Source organism: Cornus florida, unplaced genomic scaffold, assembly GCF_030987335.1.
Source record: "Cornus florida cultivar Cherokee Brave unplaced genomic scaffold, ASM3098733v1 CherokeeBrave_3.0.0_Hap2_Chr04, whole genome shotgun sequence".
Lineage (NCBI taxonomy): Eukaryota > Viridiplantae > Streptophyta > Magnoliopsida > Cornales > Cornaceae > Cornus > Cornus florida.
The window spans coordinates 6,704,374-6,722,911 of NW_026775574.1; the positions used below are offsets into that span (position 1 = coordinate 6,704,374).

An 18,538-nucleotide genomic window follows, 5' to 3' on the forward strand; every position below is an offset into this window, starting at 1 on the left:
AGTTCATGTATATGTAATAATCCCTATTTTTTACCCTCAAATTAAGTTTGTTGAGTCAGATTAAAATAATAGTATTAGTTAGACTAAAATGTGAAGTCATCAAAAATTAGTTACATTTATAATTAAGGAGTAGTTGTTAGAAAGCGTATACAAAGACTATACTGTATGGAAGTTGACTAACCCCAAATTGTCTAACGTAATGTATTAGCTCAAAACGTTCCAATTACATGAAGGAACTAATCTTTGAAGCATATAATACGATGCTTAAAAGAATATACACATATATATATATATATGTTTATGTATAGCATGAGCAACAAACGATGCCACTGCATTGTATGGAAAATCAAAATCAAAATCAAAATCAATTCAACATGTACAGCAGCCTAAAAGAATTAAATAAATTGACTTTACGGGTCATTGTTCTAAAATGGATTTCAATTGGGATTGCGTAGACTTTGTATGTTGTGAAATGTTTCTTTGACCATTTTGAAAATTTCTGTGCATTATTGTTTCCGTTTGGTAGAGAGAAAGTATTGAATGAAGGGGGGAAGAAAAGGGTAGGGTTGGAAAATTTTTCCTTTATCTGGATTATGATCATTATAATGATCCATTTTACTATTAGGTAGGGTATGTTTGGTAGAGAGGAAGTATTGAACGTAAGGAAGAAGAAAAGGGTGGATGGAAAATTTTTTTATCGTTTTGCTTATCGTTTTTGTTGGGATTTATATGCCCTGGCATAGCAAATTCTTATCTGGATTATAGTGACATATGTTCCTGACATATCTGAAATATTTATCATTTATATAATTGGTGAATTCAATGTATTATGTTTCGATTCTGTCCATGTAATTACAAGAAATATTTATATATATGTATGTGATGGTAATCAATACATAATATATAAATAGTAATTATAAATTGTTCATAGTCGGTAATTATGGATGGACTCATAATTAATTAAGACTTGAACTGGATCCGTATTAGGTTGAGATATATTGCGAGAGCCGTCGTATGCAATTACTCCCTATCACCGTCATGGCATTTGACTCTTAAGTATGAGAAAAGTATAGACTCTTTTATTAATTAATAATTACTTTGATTTGTTCGACGGATTCTTCGGGATCCTTAGACCGACACTTTGGGTAGTTATGTAATTAATAGTTAGAGGGTTATATTTTCAATATTTGCATCATTACTACTTGTATTTATTTTGTATTGATTATGGTTGATCACAAAGTAAATTCGAAGGCCTTCGTGTGGTTTTAGACAAAATGATTTATTATATATTTATTTATTTAAATTATTATTTTTGTCAAACAAATGTTTTATTGTGATCGAGCCAGAAATAATCAGAGGTACCAAAATAGATATATTAATTAAGTAGTCGGATTGATGGCTTTATTTATCCGATAACTAATTATGCATAGAGGGGTCAAAGTGCAATATTGACTTAGAGGTTATTTATTATTTAATTGGAGTTCAATTAATTTCTTTTAGTGGAGTAGAAATTAATTTATGAATTAATTGAATTGGTTCCATGGACCGGGCCAATTATTAATTCATTATAGCCAATAAAATAATAGGCCCAATGGATTCTCACTCATAGCCCAACTTGATATTGGAATCATATTAGATTTGAGACATATGAATTAGAGATGGAGAAGGATTTGTTGTTTCCTTTTCTTTATTTTTATGTTGCCTATAAATATACATGGTCTATGTATATTTTAGGGGGTAATTTTTATGAGAAGGAAAAAGGGAATAAATTTTCTCTCTCTAGAAAATTAGGGTTTATGTTCTCATATAATGGAGGCTCCCATAAGCCTAGTTTTCCAAGGTAATTCATGGATGCTTATGAGTGATTTCTAAAGGTAAAATAATTACCAAGAAGACGGAGATCCAAGGAGAAGACATCTTGCTAAGAGATTTACAATAAGTGAGAACATTCACTTTAGAGGAAAGTTTTAAAGGTTTACTCAGACTTTTGATGTAAGTATTCAATCCATTAATTGAATGATACATTATATTTTTATTTTTGCATAAAACTTATCTCTATGTGATGAATCAAGATTTATGAATCAAAATCCCTCGAAAAGTTTTTAAAACTTGCACGTTTCCCAACAGTTTTCTTAAGATTGGAGTTTTAATCGGAGTTGGATTCTCTTCGCACACAATTTAATCTGAACAAAGATGATAATGTGGTGTTTTTGTAACCACGAAAACTATTAGAGATGTATTATTCTTAAGAATATACTTTATCTCTCTATATAACTAATGTAAAAATCTAAGTAAAGCAAACAATATATATATATATGCACGATATCTAAATTCGATTGTCTTGTTGTAATTGAGTATTTGTCACGGAGGCTGTTTTTTTTGTCTATTTATTTAGTATGAATAAAATACCAGCATGAAGGAAACAAATTATTAGTATTGGTATTACTTTATAATTAAATTTGTCAATCACCAAAACACATAACTGGCGGAAGGAATCTTGAAGAAGAGAAAATATAAAACAATTAGCTTCCCTAAATATTAAATTTGGTATATTAACTTATCATGTATGGCATTTTGTATATATATGTGACAATGAAATATAAATATATACAATTATTAATTTCTCTTTCTTTCCACGACGAAAAGAAAGTTAATTTTTGTTGAATTGACTTCTCAGAAAATGGGTCCAGTACTGTTTAACTAATTTTTAATTAAATAATTTTTAATTAAATGTAACAACCCACTAATCCTATTTTTCAATGAATTAGTGCTGATATTGATTTTAGAAAAAGATAATTCATGTCACGGAATCTATTAGCATATAATAAAAGTAGAAATGATGATGATAAATTTATATTAATTTTATTGTTAATAGTATGAAATTATTCTTAAACTAGATTTTTACTTCAAAGTTGGAACAACATAAAATAAAATTTAGAAAACTTTTTTTTATATAAAAAAATTGCAATGTTGGTTCAAGACAAGTATAATGATAGATGTGAATTTTAAAAAATCATTGACTATTTATAAGTATCACATTTTCACCATTGAAGTGATTGACCCAATATATATATTTTTTTGGGTGGCAGTTGATAATAATTGATTTATGGCACTAATTTTTCTTTCAAACCATGATTGTTTAGGAGAACGAAAAAATTGAGATGCAATATTAATGAGATACACACAAAGATAGGCGTACTAGGTGATTGCAATAAAGCAACAGTTCATTGGCAAGTCAATAATCATGTCCTTTTTAAAGAAGAAGCAAAGCTTTTACTTAAAAATACCAAAGATGACAAGACCTTGAGCTGACAATGCCGAAGCAATAATCATCAAAATTAATATTGATATAACAAGTGCAACCCATTTCCGACCTTTCTCATTCTCTCTCTCTCTCTCTATATATATATATATAATTTCTAGGTTTCATCGATCAGTCGCTTTAGTGTCCCACCGACTCTCCCATCATGGCTATTCCAATAATAAAGTCCACCAACCAAGTTCTGTGATTCAACTTGTGAGTGACTCACATAGCTCAGACGGTGCATTATCTGCCAAGCTTTGGTTTGCCACCATTTTTTTTTTTCTGCGCCATGACAAAAACTTGCTTTGTATTTTTGTTTTTGATTTGTCAATGTATTATAACAAAACACAGATAAGACTCGTATTTGGTCATGTTATTACCATTGGAATAATATCGAAGTCTTTTCAAAAAAGATGTTAAGATCAAAAAATTTATACTTTTGATTTTTTCTGCAATACTGTTCATAAATTTAAAAATAAAATTAATTAGTCATTTAATTTTTTTCAAACTTACACTTTTTTACACCAAATATATTTTTACTTCCAAAAATATTACAATAAATATGTTATCAAATAGACTTTCAAATAGTATTGAACACATTTTAAAGTTAGAAACATTACTTCTGTTTGATCTAAACAAAAGTACAAAACAAAAATAATCACAAGTTAACAATTTGACATTAATTATTGTCTAATTTATAATTAAATATACACCGAATGTGTTCGCTCTATTATAACATAGAAATCATGAATTCAAAATCGAAAACAACTTCTTCAAACGCTAGTACACTGAATTTGTTTTTATTATTAAATTTTTCTATTACGCTCCATGCCAGGGGCACCTAATATTCTGGTTCCGTCCCAATTGAATTTATCCCTACTATTTATTAAATCCAACCATTGCATCCGGTGCACTAAAAAAAAATGTTGGCTAGGGAAAAACATTTTCATTTACTTGGCATAAATTCATTTTTTTTTTCCTAATGAAAAATTCAAACAATTAAAGTGATGATTATTTGTAAAAACTAAATTGGTCCACTCTAGAAAAGAGAATAAAATGTGTAACAATCAAAAGAAACGTGGTAAAATTAAATTCTCTAATGGTCGGTCATCCTCTCTATGTTGCTTAATGGGGACCATCTACCACAAAAGAATTCATCAGAAACGCCTAGAAAAAATCAAAGCAACAAACCGTCACCGCGTGTCAATGGTCTAACCACCCATCGTCAGACCCACCACATATTCCAAGCAACTTCGTGAATCACGAGTCACGACTACGAAAAAATAAAAAAGATTTAACGGATCGAGTCTACTCCGTCACAGCTGCTGAGTCATCAATGACACCACCATGTTTCGCTGACTCAGCCGTCACAATCTCTTCCTCCTCTAACACTTTGCAACCTTTTCTGACGTGTTCCTTTAATCTCTATCTTTTCCCCAATCAACATCCGCCACATCAGATAACCTCCCAATTTATTCTTATTTTATTATCCTCCCACCATCGTTATAAACCCCACCCCCCTCTCCTTTCCAAACCTCTCCGTTCACTCTCTCTCTGCATCCATCAATCCTCACTTCCAATTCATTTATAAGTTCGCTCGATTCGATTCTGCGATTCCGATTTTACGAACTTTTCTGAAGTTTTTTTTAATGGAGATTCCGGAAATAAACATGATTAGTGATTTTCAAGCAGGCATGAAATGTCTGCAAAACCCATCTTTTCTTTCGGGTATCGGAAAAGTGGCTCAAGCTCACAGTTTCTGGAAATGGGGTGCTCTGGTTTTTGCATTGGTCGCTGCTTTCACCGGCGTGATCAACACAATCAAGCTGTTGATTGTTCGATTCAGTAGAATTGTTTTTATTTCTTCTTCGGAGCCTCTTCTTCAGCACCTCAACGAAGACGGCTTCGACGACGACTTCAGCGACATCGACTCGGTCTCGTCGGTCTCGTCCGACGACGGAGAAGAAGACGAAGACGAGTCCACGGCGTCGTTTGAGGAGGAGGATCAACAGCCCGGCGATGAAGATTTCTCTGTCGCGGGTTCGAGCTCTTTTTGCGATTCCCGGTGGCAAAACTGTAATTTAAAGCTCCGGCGACGATTCTCGTGGTCGGACTTCGCCGCCGGCAGGAGCGTTGTGAAGTTGTGGGACAGCTTTGGTTTGGGGTTAGATCTTGAAGATTGTTCTGGCAGTGCGATTTCTGTTTGGGACTTGAACAAAGATCGGAAAGTTGGCTCCTTTTTCGGCGGGAGATCTCAGATTCCTGCGTTCTCGGTGTTATCGTCATCCGCGATCTTATCGGCGGAGGTGAATAACAGCAGCAATGTGACAGTGGGGCTGTATGACACGAGGGTCGGGCGTCAGATTCCGACGGTAACCGCTGAGTGGAGGCAGCCGCATGGGAAGGCCGTGGGTATCAATTCCGGCGGCGTCGAGAAGGTGTACGTCAGGGACGACGTCACCGGTGCGTTAACGGTTGGTGACATGAGAAATGTGAAGACGCCGTTAGAGAATTTAACGGAATCTGACGGAGATATCTGGTGGGATGCTGACGGCGCTATTGTCGCAAATGAGTTCGCTGACAATTCACGGTGAATGGGTGTGAGTCACTTGACACGCTATCTTTCACTCGGTGAAGTCTATTGACTGTTATCCGGTCTAGATTCTAGAAGGGGGCAAAACAGTCCCAAAAAAGGTGTATCAAAATAATTTTTATTTTTATTTTTGTATGAAATTAACATTGTAAATATTTGTTGATTAATTGTATGATCATTTATATTTATTGCTTGTATTGTATTTCGGTTCGGAAAATGATAAGATTACCATCCAATTAGCTTGATTAGGTTTGATTTGTTTAGATTTTTGATATTTTTTTTTCATTTGTTTTTTTCATTGGTAATAATAAAAGCATTTAAGTCCCACCATCCATCTACTTTGGGAGGTATATGATACCACTAGGCCTCCCTGGTAAACTTAAGACTTGTCTCTAGCAAATTCTCGGTACAACTGTTTAGAGATTCAAAAAATAATGTGAAGACTTAAATGATGAACGTGTTTTTGGTGGGGCTGTAGTATGTATGCGTCAAATAAATTATTAAATGGTTTAGGCTCATAGACCAATTAAATTCAGAAGTCTTTGGTCCACCAAATAATCATGGACTTGGACTATCTCTAATAATTTGTCGTAATAAAATTTTATTTCAAGTATTTTTTCTCGAGATTAAAAAAAAAAAAAATGATTACAAACATTCCAAAGTTTAAAATTTAAGAAAGTTTTATAGGGGCAAAGAAGTGAGTTTATTTTTTATTATCAATAAATATAATTATATTTATAAAAATCATATGAGAGTCCTAAGTTATTAGTGAGTAGATTCATTCTTCGGCTCTCCATTTGAAAAAAAAAAAAACACATATATACAATATTTGAGGGTACTCGAATGTGATACTTCCGAAAAAAAAAGACAGTAATATAAATTGTAATTTCAGAAGTCATTCTCAATTAAAAGAAATTCATATAAATGTCAATTTGTTTTGATATATGAAAAATGAAGATTTGAAAAAAAAGAAAAAAAAAAAAGAAAGAAAAAAAAAAAGAAAAGAAAAAGAAAAAAGTACAATTTAGTACTAGTAACCAAGTACTAACTTGTATCAAATTGGGAGAGATTTTTTTTTTCCCCTCAAAATACTTTCTGATCAAATCCATCATGAACACTAAATATGAAAATCATTTTGGCATTGTTGAGTGTGAAAAGAAGATGTGATTGCAGACGAAATTGAAAAAGCTCTATGGTTACTTTAAGCAATCGATTATTTGTGTACATGTTTTTAATAATATGTCACGTTTTTGACGTTGTCTTCATTACTCACACGCACAATTAGCTTCATGGTCAACAAAATTTGTCAAACTGAACAAACATCAATGCTAAAGTAAATAAATACAAACGGTATAATATTAATTTTTGGTATCACGTTCGTTAAAAACTCACTTCTAAAAGCTGCCTCGGTCCCATGTGCTCTTTGCTAGTTGCATCTAGAGAGTGACATTATATAGTCCGTTGAGAGAAATTAATGTCACTTTGAATGCATAAAAAAATTGTAACTCTCAGATCGTGATTGGTGGGACAAATTGTGATGGATCCAAATCATATACAATTATTACGTGGTTTTGTGAAAAAAATAGTGGTTGAGAAGAATTAATATTGATTTGAATGTATAAAATTAACACGTTTATTTGCGTATCAAATTGTCATCAGGAGGAATCATATAGTAGATCATATAATGATGTCTCGTGCAATAAAAGTTTAGAAATTATTGTATGGTCCCAGCAAATCACAAGTCGATATACAAATAAATATGATAACTTTAATTCAATTTTTTACTTACAGGTCGAATTATGGTTGACTGAAATCATGTAATTCCGAACTATATAATAAATTTTTTGTCTATAAGACTTTGCTCACTTGTAAGTTAGGACTATGTAAATATACAATTTGTTTTGCCAGAGCAATAAGTTTAGTTGTTACACCTAAGGAGGTTGAGAAATGAACAAGATAACTTGTATGGTTGTTTGATTTTGCTGTAAAAAATGTAAGTAGTAACCATTAAGTTTGACTAATAAATCTAATTTCAGGACTTTTAGGCTTTGATAGTTGCCCTCAAAAATCATATTTGCCACAAACTATGATATAATAATCTAATACTCACAAAATTGAAATCATGAAATTTCTTAAGAAAAAAAATTCAACATTGTGCTTGAAAACATGGAGTCAACATTTTTGAATTGAAATTGGAGAGAGTTCTATTGCACCAATAAACGTTTTTCAAGTTTAAGATACCAGTTTCATACTGCTAACATAATTAAAAGTATTTTTTTTGGTGTTTACACTGTGAAAGTCGTGATTATTCAAAGTGAAATTGTGGAAATAAATAAAAAATAAAAAAAGAAAGAAAACATTGTCTTTAATTTTAATTTAGTGAATTCAAAGGAAAAAAGTTCTTCCATGTTTCCTCTTATGCTCCGTTTGGTAGGAAAGAAATAAGAGGTGTGGAAGGAAAATAGAAACCACCCCGATTAATAATTAATCTATAAATTAAGCTCATTTTTAAGATTTATTTATCAAACAAACCAAGTTGTTGAACTTGACTCTTGGAGATGTGTTAAAAGTTTTTTGTTCTTTACTTGGAGAAGTTTTGTATTTGTTTATTGACAAGAAAATTCATAAAAGATAATGAACATACATAAAATATAATAAATAAATATAAATAAGAAAATATGTCTTTGAATCTCAAAAGTGGATTGAGCCCGCTCTTAAACAACTTGAACATGTCTTCAACTTGGCCTTTGTAGACTTTTCACTAATCTAAACCAATTATGAAGTGAGCCCATAAACAACAATCCTTTCAAAAAACCCAAATTTCAAAAAAGTGGACATTGCTTAATTTGGTCTGGTGTAGGTGCGAACTGTATTTGTTGCGTTTGGAAATATCAAATTGATATATATTTTTTTAATTATTTTTTTTCTAATTTCGAATTAAATAACTGATACTTACATTACTTTTAAACTTAACATTTTGGCACTTTTTAAAATCATAGGAATACCAATTTTTAACTACATCAATTCAATTCACATGCATAGGTTTTCAAATTATATTATGATCGGATCTCTAATCATTATATTTTAATCCCATGTGGTTTTAGTGAAAGTGAAAAGGAAATAATAAATTGCTTGTGTCCCATGAACTCATTTTTTTAATATATGAGACAAGGGCATGCAAAATATTTAATTCAAATCTATGGGGCTCTTTCGAGAAAAACAAAAAAGTTAGCTCCTCAAATACTTATAATAGGAAAAATTACAATGAGATAGTCTCAAATTGCTCATGCCTTCCAACTATTAAATCAAAAGAATGTCTGTCATTGTATTAGTGTCATGATCCAATGAATTGTAGGTGCAAATTCTGTTAAAACGTCCATCTCACTGAAATTCATGAGAATATTACTATTATTATTATTTTGTTAACAGGCAGAAATTATTAGGACCCTCAACAATTTGATTAATCTCTGAGGATTCGAAAGGGCGCCTCCCTATCCGGGTCGGGTAAGTTATTGCAAAAACAACAGAAGTTAGCTACAAAGAATTCGTAACGGGACTCGAACCTCATACCTTAAACTTGTTAAGCTCCAAAGTCCAACGAGTACGATTAACTATATCCACAGTGGGTTGAAAAAATTATCTTTGTTTTACATTCAAATCACCTTTTTTTTTTTTTTTTCCTTTCCCTTATGCGAAATGAAGGAAAATTACTATTTAAAGCTAAAACTTTAACCAAGAAGCCTAGTTGGGAGACTTTCTACCCCTTAATAAAATGAATATAATAAAAAAAGTTATAGAGGTCAGGTAGGGGACGTCAATTTAACCCCTGACATTCTATCCTTAATGGGACATATTTGGGATGTTAGGGACCGGATTTAAAAAGACAGCTTAAAATCTTCAAAGTTTTGAATCGCGCTGATTAATAATTAATATATAAATAAATATTATTTTATTAGTTAAAATTTGTATTTTTCCTTTATATTTTTTTAATGATAATTTTAAATTTTAATAACATTTTTGTTATTATGATTATTAAATATTTCTTTTATACTACCAAAAAAAATTACAAAATTTATCTTGCATTTATTAAGTCTGAATTGTTTTTTCTTAAAAAATATGTATATCGGCCGGCGATGCAGGTGCCTAGAATTGGGTTTGAGAAAATATTTTTTTTGGTGGAACGAGTTTGGGAAAGAGGCGTCCCGTTCCGAACCCACTTTGTTAACATTCCTAATAATAGATTATTCACTGGATGATAAATTAAATCTAATTTTATTAGATGTCTTTATGTTAGAATCCTCTATTTTCCTATCCAATTCCTATTCCTCTACTCGAGTTCGAATATGCTAGAGCCATGACTTGAGGGGAGGAATAAGAACTAAATATGAGAAAAAAAGGAATTTTTATTGAAGAAATCTAATGAAACCGACTTCTTTTTGTGATTGATAAAAATTATTTGACTAGACTTCTTCATTAGAGTTGTAGGTTTAAGCAACGCAAGTGGTTTAAGTTCTTATGACCTAGTTTTTCTGATTCTATAATTCATTAGAAAACTTTATCAAGGGATAGAAATTTCTGTACTAGCTTCTTCGGTGGAATTTTAGGTTTAAATATCACTTCTTTAACACCAAAATTTTTTTTTGGTTAAATATACAAAATTTTTTGTTCTTACAACATTTGTGTTAAAACTTGGTGCACGTTTTTTAGGTGTGAATAATCAATTTTATGTACTTTTGACCATATCTGACCAGCGCTATTGGAAATTGTTGGTGACGGTGTGCACATGTCTTCTTTTATAGTGGGTTAAGCATTTGATGCTTTATGTTTCACAGTCTCTTCTTTTTTATTGTGGTTGTGGAGACCACTCTCTGTACTATCCTTTCACTGAGACGTAAAAAGCCTAAAAGTGATGGAGCTTTCTATGACATCAAGATCATTCCGACCATCAGAGCTCTCTTTGTTTCGCCGGAAATGTGACGCACACACCATTCTCCGGCGAAACCTCAGAACAAGACCGAATGTTTCGCTCCCAAGAACCCACCTAGCGATCACCGCCCACAAAAAGTCGAGAATCGAAGGCGTGAGCGATGAGTTGAATGCGATCGCGTCTCAGAACTTGGATTTCGCGCCAGCTCGCAGAAGGGTTCGATTGGCTTTCACTGAAATTCAACAGCAGCTTGATCACTGCTTGTTTAAGGTTGGTCAAGTGTAATTTTCACTGTTGCTTTTACTATTTAAAAAAAAAAAACCCACCAACATTATTATACTTCTTGAGTTACTGATTTTTAATTTTCATGTGTTTTTGTTTCTGTGAATTGTTGGGGTAGATGGCTCCTCCTGGGATCAGAACAGAGGAGGTAAGCTATGCTGCTTCTTGTAATTTATATATGTGTATATATAACATATATTTATGTATATAATTATATATGAGTTGGAAACAACTTACATCTGATTTTTATACCCCTCAATAACTTTTTTCTGGAGGACTTATGGGTTGTCAACCTCATTATTGAATTTTCTTGTCCTCTAATGCTTGTCATGCATGCCATGTAGTTGATTAGAAGTGGTTACCTGAGCAACAAAATCAAATTTTTTTTCAACAAAAAATTATAGTAAGTTTCCAATTTAAAGTTGGCTTGGATGAGAGAGCAGTAAATTTTCTAGAACCTTGATATTCAAAAAGATACTGAGTGGTGAAAATTCCTTGATTGCTGAGAAAATGTCAAGTTTGTGCTAATTTTCCTTTCTTTTCTTAGCAACCAACTAGAGCTACATTTTACAATTAATTTACTTGAATTGTCAAAAATCTGATAATTGTCTTCATGGATTTCTTAGTGGTATGAAAGAAATTCAAAGGGTGTGGAAATTTTCTGTAAAAGTTGGTTGCCGAAAGCTGGTGATCGAATCAAGGGTGCTGTGTGTTTTTGTCATGGATATGGTGATACTTGCACTTTCTTCTTTGAAGGTTTGTGATTACATCTTTTTCAAAATGTTGTACTTGACAACAAGTGGGAGAACCATGTGTGATGTATTAAGAATTCGGAGTTTCAGGTATTGCCAAACAAATTGCTGCTTCCGGGTATGGTGTTTATGGTATTGATCACCCAGGTTTCGGTCTTTCTGAAGGATTGCATGGCTACATTCCCAACTTTGATTACATAGTTGACAATGTAATTGAACAATATACAAAAATCAAAGGTCAGCCTTTTATCATAATATCTCAATCATTATGTATCGCAACTTCATCTTGAATGGATAGGCCGGTCAGTTTCCCTTTTCATCTCCAGAAAACTGACCTTCATTCTTGTAAAATTTTGATGTACTCTGCCAATTCATTCACAATGAGCATTTGAAATGACACCAAATTGACGAATTTTATTTTCCTTCTTGTAATATTTCATTGTTAATGTTATATAGGTTGAACTTGTCAATTTAGTGTACAATCTGCCGCTAAATGTTTCTAGTGTGATTGGCAGGAAGGCCAGAAGTGAGAGGGTTGCCGCACTTTATATTGGGACAGTCGATGGGAGGAGCAGTTACCCTAAAAGTTCATCTAAAGGAACCACGTGAATGGGATGGAGTAATACTTGTAGCTCCAATGTGTAAAGTAAGACCATCTTTGCTCATACTGATTGATGTTTTATTATATGATGCATTATAATTTAAACTGTTCAACTTATTGAAATTTAGTGAGGAACATTTCAAAGGTTTTGTGTTCTGATGAGATTATACGGGCCAATGTGTTTCAATTCCCAGCCAATCTAGAAATTCCTGAAAATTTCAAGTTTCAGCTCATTCCTGGTCAAATGTTCTGAAATTTGAATGAATATGATGATATATTTATTCTCTATTACTTTGAAATTTGATGCATTCCAATCTTTGATATAGTTTGGGCTCACTGGAGTTAAACAGTTATGAATTATGAGATTTTCAACCCTTGAAATTGATGCATTCCTATCTTTGGTAAAGTTGGGGCTCACTAGAGTCAAACAGTTTTCTTTTTCCATTCCAATGTACATAGGACAGATATGTATAAACTCTTAAGGTCTTTTGGAGTTGTCAATCCATTTCCTTCTTCGTTCTGCTTGTCCTTGGAAAGCTAACATTTTGAAAAGTTTTAACACTACCTACTTATTGTTGCAATAAGGGCTTCTAATTTAGTATGATATTTTAAACCAATGGTAATTTCACTTCTTTTTTGAAGTTTGGTGTCATAGGTCTTAATCATTTCAGTAGCAATGACAAGCTGATAATGTATTGCTTACCCTTCCGATTTTTTTTTATTTCTTTTAATTATTGGTTTGGACACCCTGCGAGAGAATTTACCGATCATGGGGAACAAATAAGTACTGTCTTTCATAATGTTCACTGATCTATACGTTTGTTGTTGAATGATGTTATATAGTGTGCTTCCTCATCTTTAATCATGACCTGTTTTTCTGTCTTGATCTGATCACATCACGTGTTATCACGAAATTGCACGGTCAAACTTTTTATGGCGATGATAAACTGTTTGTCTTAAACAAGAATGTGCTGACATTGAGTTGCTGCCAAGATTGCAGAGGACGTGACACCTCCGGAAGCAGTTGTAAAGGTCATAACTCTTTTGTCTAGAGTAATTCCGAAAGCAAAACTTGTCCCCCAGAAAGATCTAGCGGAGCTGGCATTCAGAGTGCTAAAGAAAAGAGAAATGGTTTGTTCTTTATCTTCTCTCTTGATGTGAATACAATTATATATCACTTATGATTGCAAGTAAAACTGGTGCTTCACTCAATTGTTATGAAAAGTTGCTTTGACATTTCGTGGCATGATGGGCCTATGTTGTGCTAGATCTTTTAAGAGAATGGATTGTTAAAACCGTAAACCTTAAACAGTAAATAAAGGAAGTGCAAAACATGAAGGTGCCTGCCAGTTGGTTTTGTCAATAATGGGCTAGCTTGGAATAGACAGTGACTATGCTTCAAATTTTTTCCTTCCATTAAGGGACTTGTCACCTATTGCCACTGGCGGAGTTCCCCATTTGACTTGCATTAGAGGTTAGGACTTCAAGCCTCGGTAAAGTATTTTAGGATGCTATGAAATAAGATTGTCCTAGAGTTTTTATGAGATACCAATATATATGAGAAAAATAAGGTTGTACGCAAGTACTTATGAGATATATATAAATACAGACATATATATTTGATAAGTAAATAAAGAATGCTAATAATTTGCTATTACATTGTGGGGCTGCTTAGGATTTGTGCAAGCTTCTTTGTCTTTATTTGGGGTTGACTGGATCGTGCCAATGAGAGTAGGCAACTTGTTGGAGGATTGGAGGATAAGGTCAAAAACGCTTAATAAGTTGTAAATATGACTTCCAATATTGCCGAACAAATGAAAAAGGTCACTTCCACAAGGACCTTGTTTACCCAAATACCTTTCCAGGTTAAGGCAGAACAGCCTTCTCCTGGTGAGTTCTTGTAGGTAACCTTGGAAAGTACTTGAGTACTTGATATTCTTTAGATTCCTCCACCTTATCACATCACGTGTCTCCCCTCACACCGCACAGCATTCTAGTAGAGACCACAACAATTCCATCTCCCAGTCATGTAACAACCTCACTCCCCAACAAGCTGATATAATTCATGAAATTCCACCGCAATCCTTAATAAGTCCAACCATGCAGGTATTCCATCCTGAGTGGCTCATTACAATACACACACACACACACATGTAGGTACTTTCATTTATATTTTTTGTTTAACACATGAACCTATATGTCACCAAAACACACATGGGCCTTGGGTTTGTATCAAGACTCTGCATTTTCCATTTTTGTATTCAAGTTGTACATTTAGTGAGGCTAAAGTCATTATTAGGCCTGTAAAAGTTCTTTTTGGAGCAATTAACATTGATTCTTTTAGTTAATTGTTATTATTATTATTTTTTTATTTTTTACATTTGTGAGAAATATTATTTTCAAATTTTACATTGAGTCTTTTATTTAGTTTCTAAAGGATCTCACCACTCACTACGGCGTGGAGCCTCATGGACTCAAATAAAGTTAGTTGACCTGAAAGAAAATCTAAAAGGATGGGGCCTTTTCATTGATATGAAAGAGGTTAGGGGTTTTCTGTAATTGATCCTGCTAACCCTTGGAAAATAAATTATGAAGTCAAGATCCAATATTAGAAACTAGAAATTCAGAAAAATAAATTAAGCTTAAAATTGATTAGGGCTCACCAACCGTTCCAATACTCTAATGTGTGTGTGTGTTTGTGTGTGTGCGTGAGATAGAGAGAGAGAGAGTCAGGGAATGGAGAGGGAGGAGAGGGCCTCTGGTGTTGCTTGGAGAGTCCAACTTCTTTTAGTGAACATTTTTCGTTGAAGAGTTGTCCCTAAACATAAGTTCATTGAACTGATTTATTTTTATTTAATTTTTTAATTGTTGGATAAAAAGTTATTCTTTTTATTGAATCATTTTATTATTTCATTTATTGAATTAGTTTAATGATTTGTTGTTTTACTTTCCAGAGTTTGTTTCTTTATGTTTACTTTCAGTGTGTTTATGTTATGATTTCTATGCCTGGTTTAAAATTTGCATTAGATTAATTTTGTGATTTAGGGTTTTGTTGTTTGATGATATCATTATATTTTATAGATTTACAAAAATATAGTCTAACCAGTCATTGACTGAACTGTGAAAGAACAATCTTGGCTCCACCATTGACTATTTGAAAAACAATATGTTAGGTATTCAGAATCAACTACTAACAACATTTCAATTATTTGATGAGTATTATGTAACTTTTTGGATAGTTGTTGAACTGAACCTGAATGGCCTACCTAAAAATATGTTAGGATGTTATAAGTCATTAATGTTTGTGTTTTGTACTTGTGGAGGAAATCCAACTTTAGCTTCTGTATGATGAGTCTGGGATCTTCTTTTCAGATTCTGTGTAGACTGGTCGAAGATAGAGCTTCTGCTTCAAGTCAGTGTAAACACTGAAGATAATATTAACTTACAGTTAGAAAAGAAGGAAATTAAACAGCACAACTATTGTTCCATACAGTGTGAACGGGAGAGACTAAATTAGACTAGTGCACATTGCAGCGTGGGATTATCAGTACCTCTAACTGAAATAGTTGGAACCTAATACTCACATTTGTCATCTAGTGGATCCCTGATAGCTGATAGAGGGACCTTTCGACTTCTTTCTTCTTTGTTAAAAGAGTTCTGGTCCAGTGCAATTTATAGGTTCTCGGCATTCTGCTGTTGCTAAATCCGTATTAAAAGTATTCTTTAAATATGTCAAAAAATTAATTCATTTTCAAAGTTGATCGAAATCCTTTAAATCTTTATGGTTCTGAATTACCATCCATGTGTTCTACATAAGTAACACTTTTGCAAATATAAGATCAACATTTGGAATGTGGGAAAACTGAGAAGGCAGAGCCAATTGGCAACAATGGATGCACGTAATCTACCCCAACTACTTGGAATTAAGGCTTGGTGAGTCGAATTGATTTGAGTTACAAAATGTGATGAGCCAATAAAATTCCCGATAGGGTATTCTATAACTTATCATTTAAGAAATAAAGGTCAAGATATCAAACCTAGTTTCTATGTATTTAAACTGAAATAAAATTTGAATTGTTGTTGAATGGAGATGGAACAATTTCATTTGAGAGGAAAAGATGCAGGCGCACACATACTATTTTGTAAAGAGAAGTTACAAATGTCCAGGTGATATGGATGTTGTTCTAAAGGGTCATTGCTTTGTGCAATGGTAAAAATTTGGAAAGCTAACTGTAACAACTCTATGATCAGATATGATACATAACATTTGGACTGTTCCTGGCCCTCATGGCCTATAGTTGACTAATCTAACTTTTTAATATTATTACATCATAGCCAGTAGCCAAGTACACAAGTACAGATCTGATCTGTCTGTCCACTAACTCCTTCCCAAGGATCTGAAATAGGAGGTTAGAGCAATCAGATTTAAGCAAATATATGACAGAATGATCTACTTACAGAACATTTCATACTATATATATTTATTTATTGTTTTTATTTTATTTTATCTTGCCAAGAAACTCACTCACACCCCCACTTTGTCCCTTAGGGGACTTGAACCCTCGACCTTCTGCTTTGAAAGGTACAGAACTACCACTAGGCTACAGCCCTTGGGGCCAAAATTCATATACTATATAAAAGTGCCAGAATCTCAAAAAGGATTCCGAAGCTTGTACACATAAATCTAACACTATCGTAATCTTGATCCCATTGTCTGGATAAGCAATAAAAGCCGATTCAATTATGAGCTTTGGATTCCTTCCAGATTTACCAAGCTCGATTTTTAGTTTTGTATAATTTAGACAGCAGGAAGAAAGGTTGATAAGAGTGCCAGGACATTGACCGAGGTCATGGGCGGAATTATGAGCAAAAAAAATGAATTTGACAGACCAATGTTACGGCAATGCAAAGTAGATTCCTCCCAGATGAGTGCAAAACTTCGATAGAATGAAACAAATGATAAAATGTTCAATAAATACAAGCTTCCTAGTTGCCTTTTGAACTTCTAGTATCTTTTATTTTATTTTGTTTACTTCTTTGGAGTAGAGATTCATGAAAAGTTGAAAACTATCACTATCTTTTGCTTCCATTGTTTTTAGGCTCCTTACAACGTGATTTGTTACAACGATCCAACGCGATTGAAGACTGCTGTGGAGCTTTTGAAGGCTACGAAAGATATTGAATCACAGGTGGAGAAGGTCAGTTCACACTTGTGTTTGTGGACATAATAACCATTGTTATTCTCTTCCATTGATATTTACTGAAACCAGCCAAATATTTACATGTTATGTTGAAAGAAGTAAACATTTCCAGAGATATTGCAGGTTTCAGCTCCATTGCTAATTCTCCATGGAGCTGCCGATAAATTGACAGATCCTTTGGTAAGCCAATTTCTTTATGAGAAGGCTTCCAGCAAGGACAAGACCTTAAAGCTCTACGAAGAAGGTTATCACTGCATTCTTGAAGGGGAACCTGATGACAGAATATTTAATGTACTGAACGACATTACCACGTGGCTCGACTCTCGGTGCTCCCTTAAGTAGGACTTAACCCTGCATTTTTGTGCCTTCCTCAAATTAGTTGTTGTAATATGTTTTGTGAAGATTGATGTCTCAGTCAGTTCATTTTAGTTTAGAAGTCTCCAATAGAAACATGATAGAAACTTTCTTCTTTTAGTGTTGTATCTTATGTGTACCTTTTTCCTTCTCTGAATTATTAGATAATTTTTTTTTTTTTTTTTCTTATTTTAAACTCACACATCCATTTTCCTCCAATGGGCACTTGAACCCTCCCCCATTTTACGTAGAAGGTGAGAACTTGATGATGATCAATGCCATACAGCCCTCCCAATTTCTTGTGACAGGATAAGATGTTACCCTCTGTCATATTTATGTTTTCATTCATAAAAAATGATATGTCAACTAAGAAATGTTTTGCATGAACAAAGATAACAATGAAATTCTTTTAATTGTGAACTAAGAACTTGTAACTAGAAAACAATGATATGTGATACTCGGGTCATGTACTTCTTAATATTTGTGTTTTGGAGTTTCTGATTCCTTGACTGTATAATTTTTCT

General features: G+C 33.1%; 2 protein-coding genes across 2 annotated transcripts; both read left to right on the plus strand.

Moving 5' to 3' along the window:
* Nucleotides 1-4,814: 4,814 nt before the first annotated feature.
* LOC132302612 (uncharacterized) lies at nt 4,815-6,133 on the plus strand. Its single transcript, XM_059799520.1, has one exon. It carries the CDS (start codon nt 4,954-4,956, stop codon nt 5,896-5,898), a length of 945 nt encoding a protein of 314 aa, XP_059655503.1. The 5' UTR covers nt 4,815-4,953; the 3' UTR covers nt 5,899-6,133.
* A 4,582-nt stretch (nt 6,134-10,715) lies between these two features.
* On the plus strand, nt 10,716-18,214 carry LOC132302613 (caffeoylshikimate esterase). Its single transcript, XM_059799522.1, has 8 exons — nt 10,716-11,094; nt 11,225-11,254; nt 11,733-11,862; nt 11,949-12,095; nt 12,374-12,504; nt 13,453-13,590; nt 17,559-17,657; nt 17,784-18,214. The coding sequence occupies exons 1-8, from the start codon at nt 10,807-10,809 to the stop codon at nt 18,000-18,002; spliced, it is 1,182 nt and encodes a 393-aa protein (XP_059655505.1). The 5' UTR covers nt 10,716-10,806; the 3' UTR covers nt 18,003-18,214.
* Nucleotides 18,215-18,538: the final 324 nt, after the last annotated feature.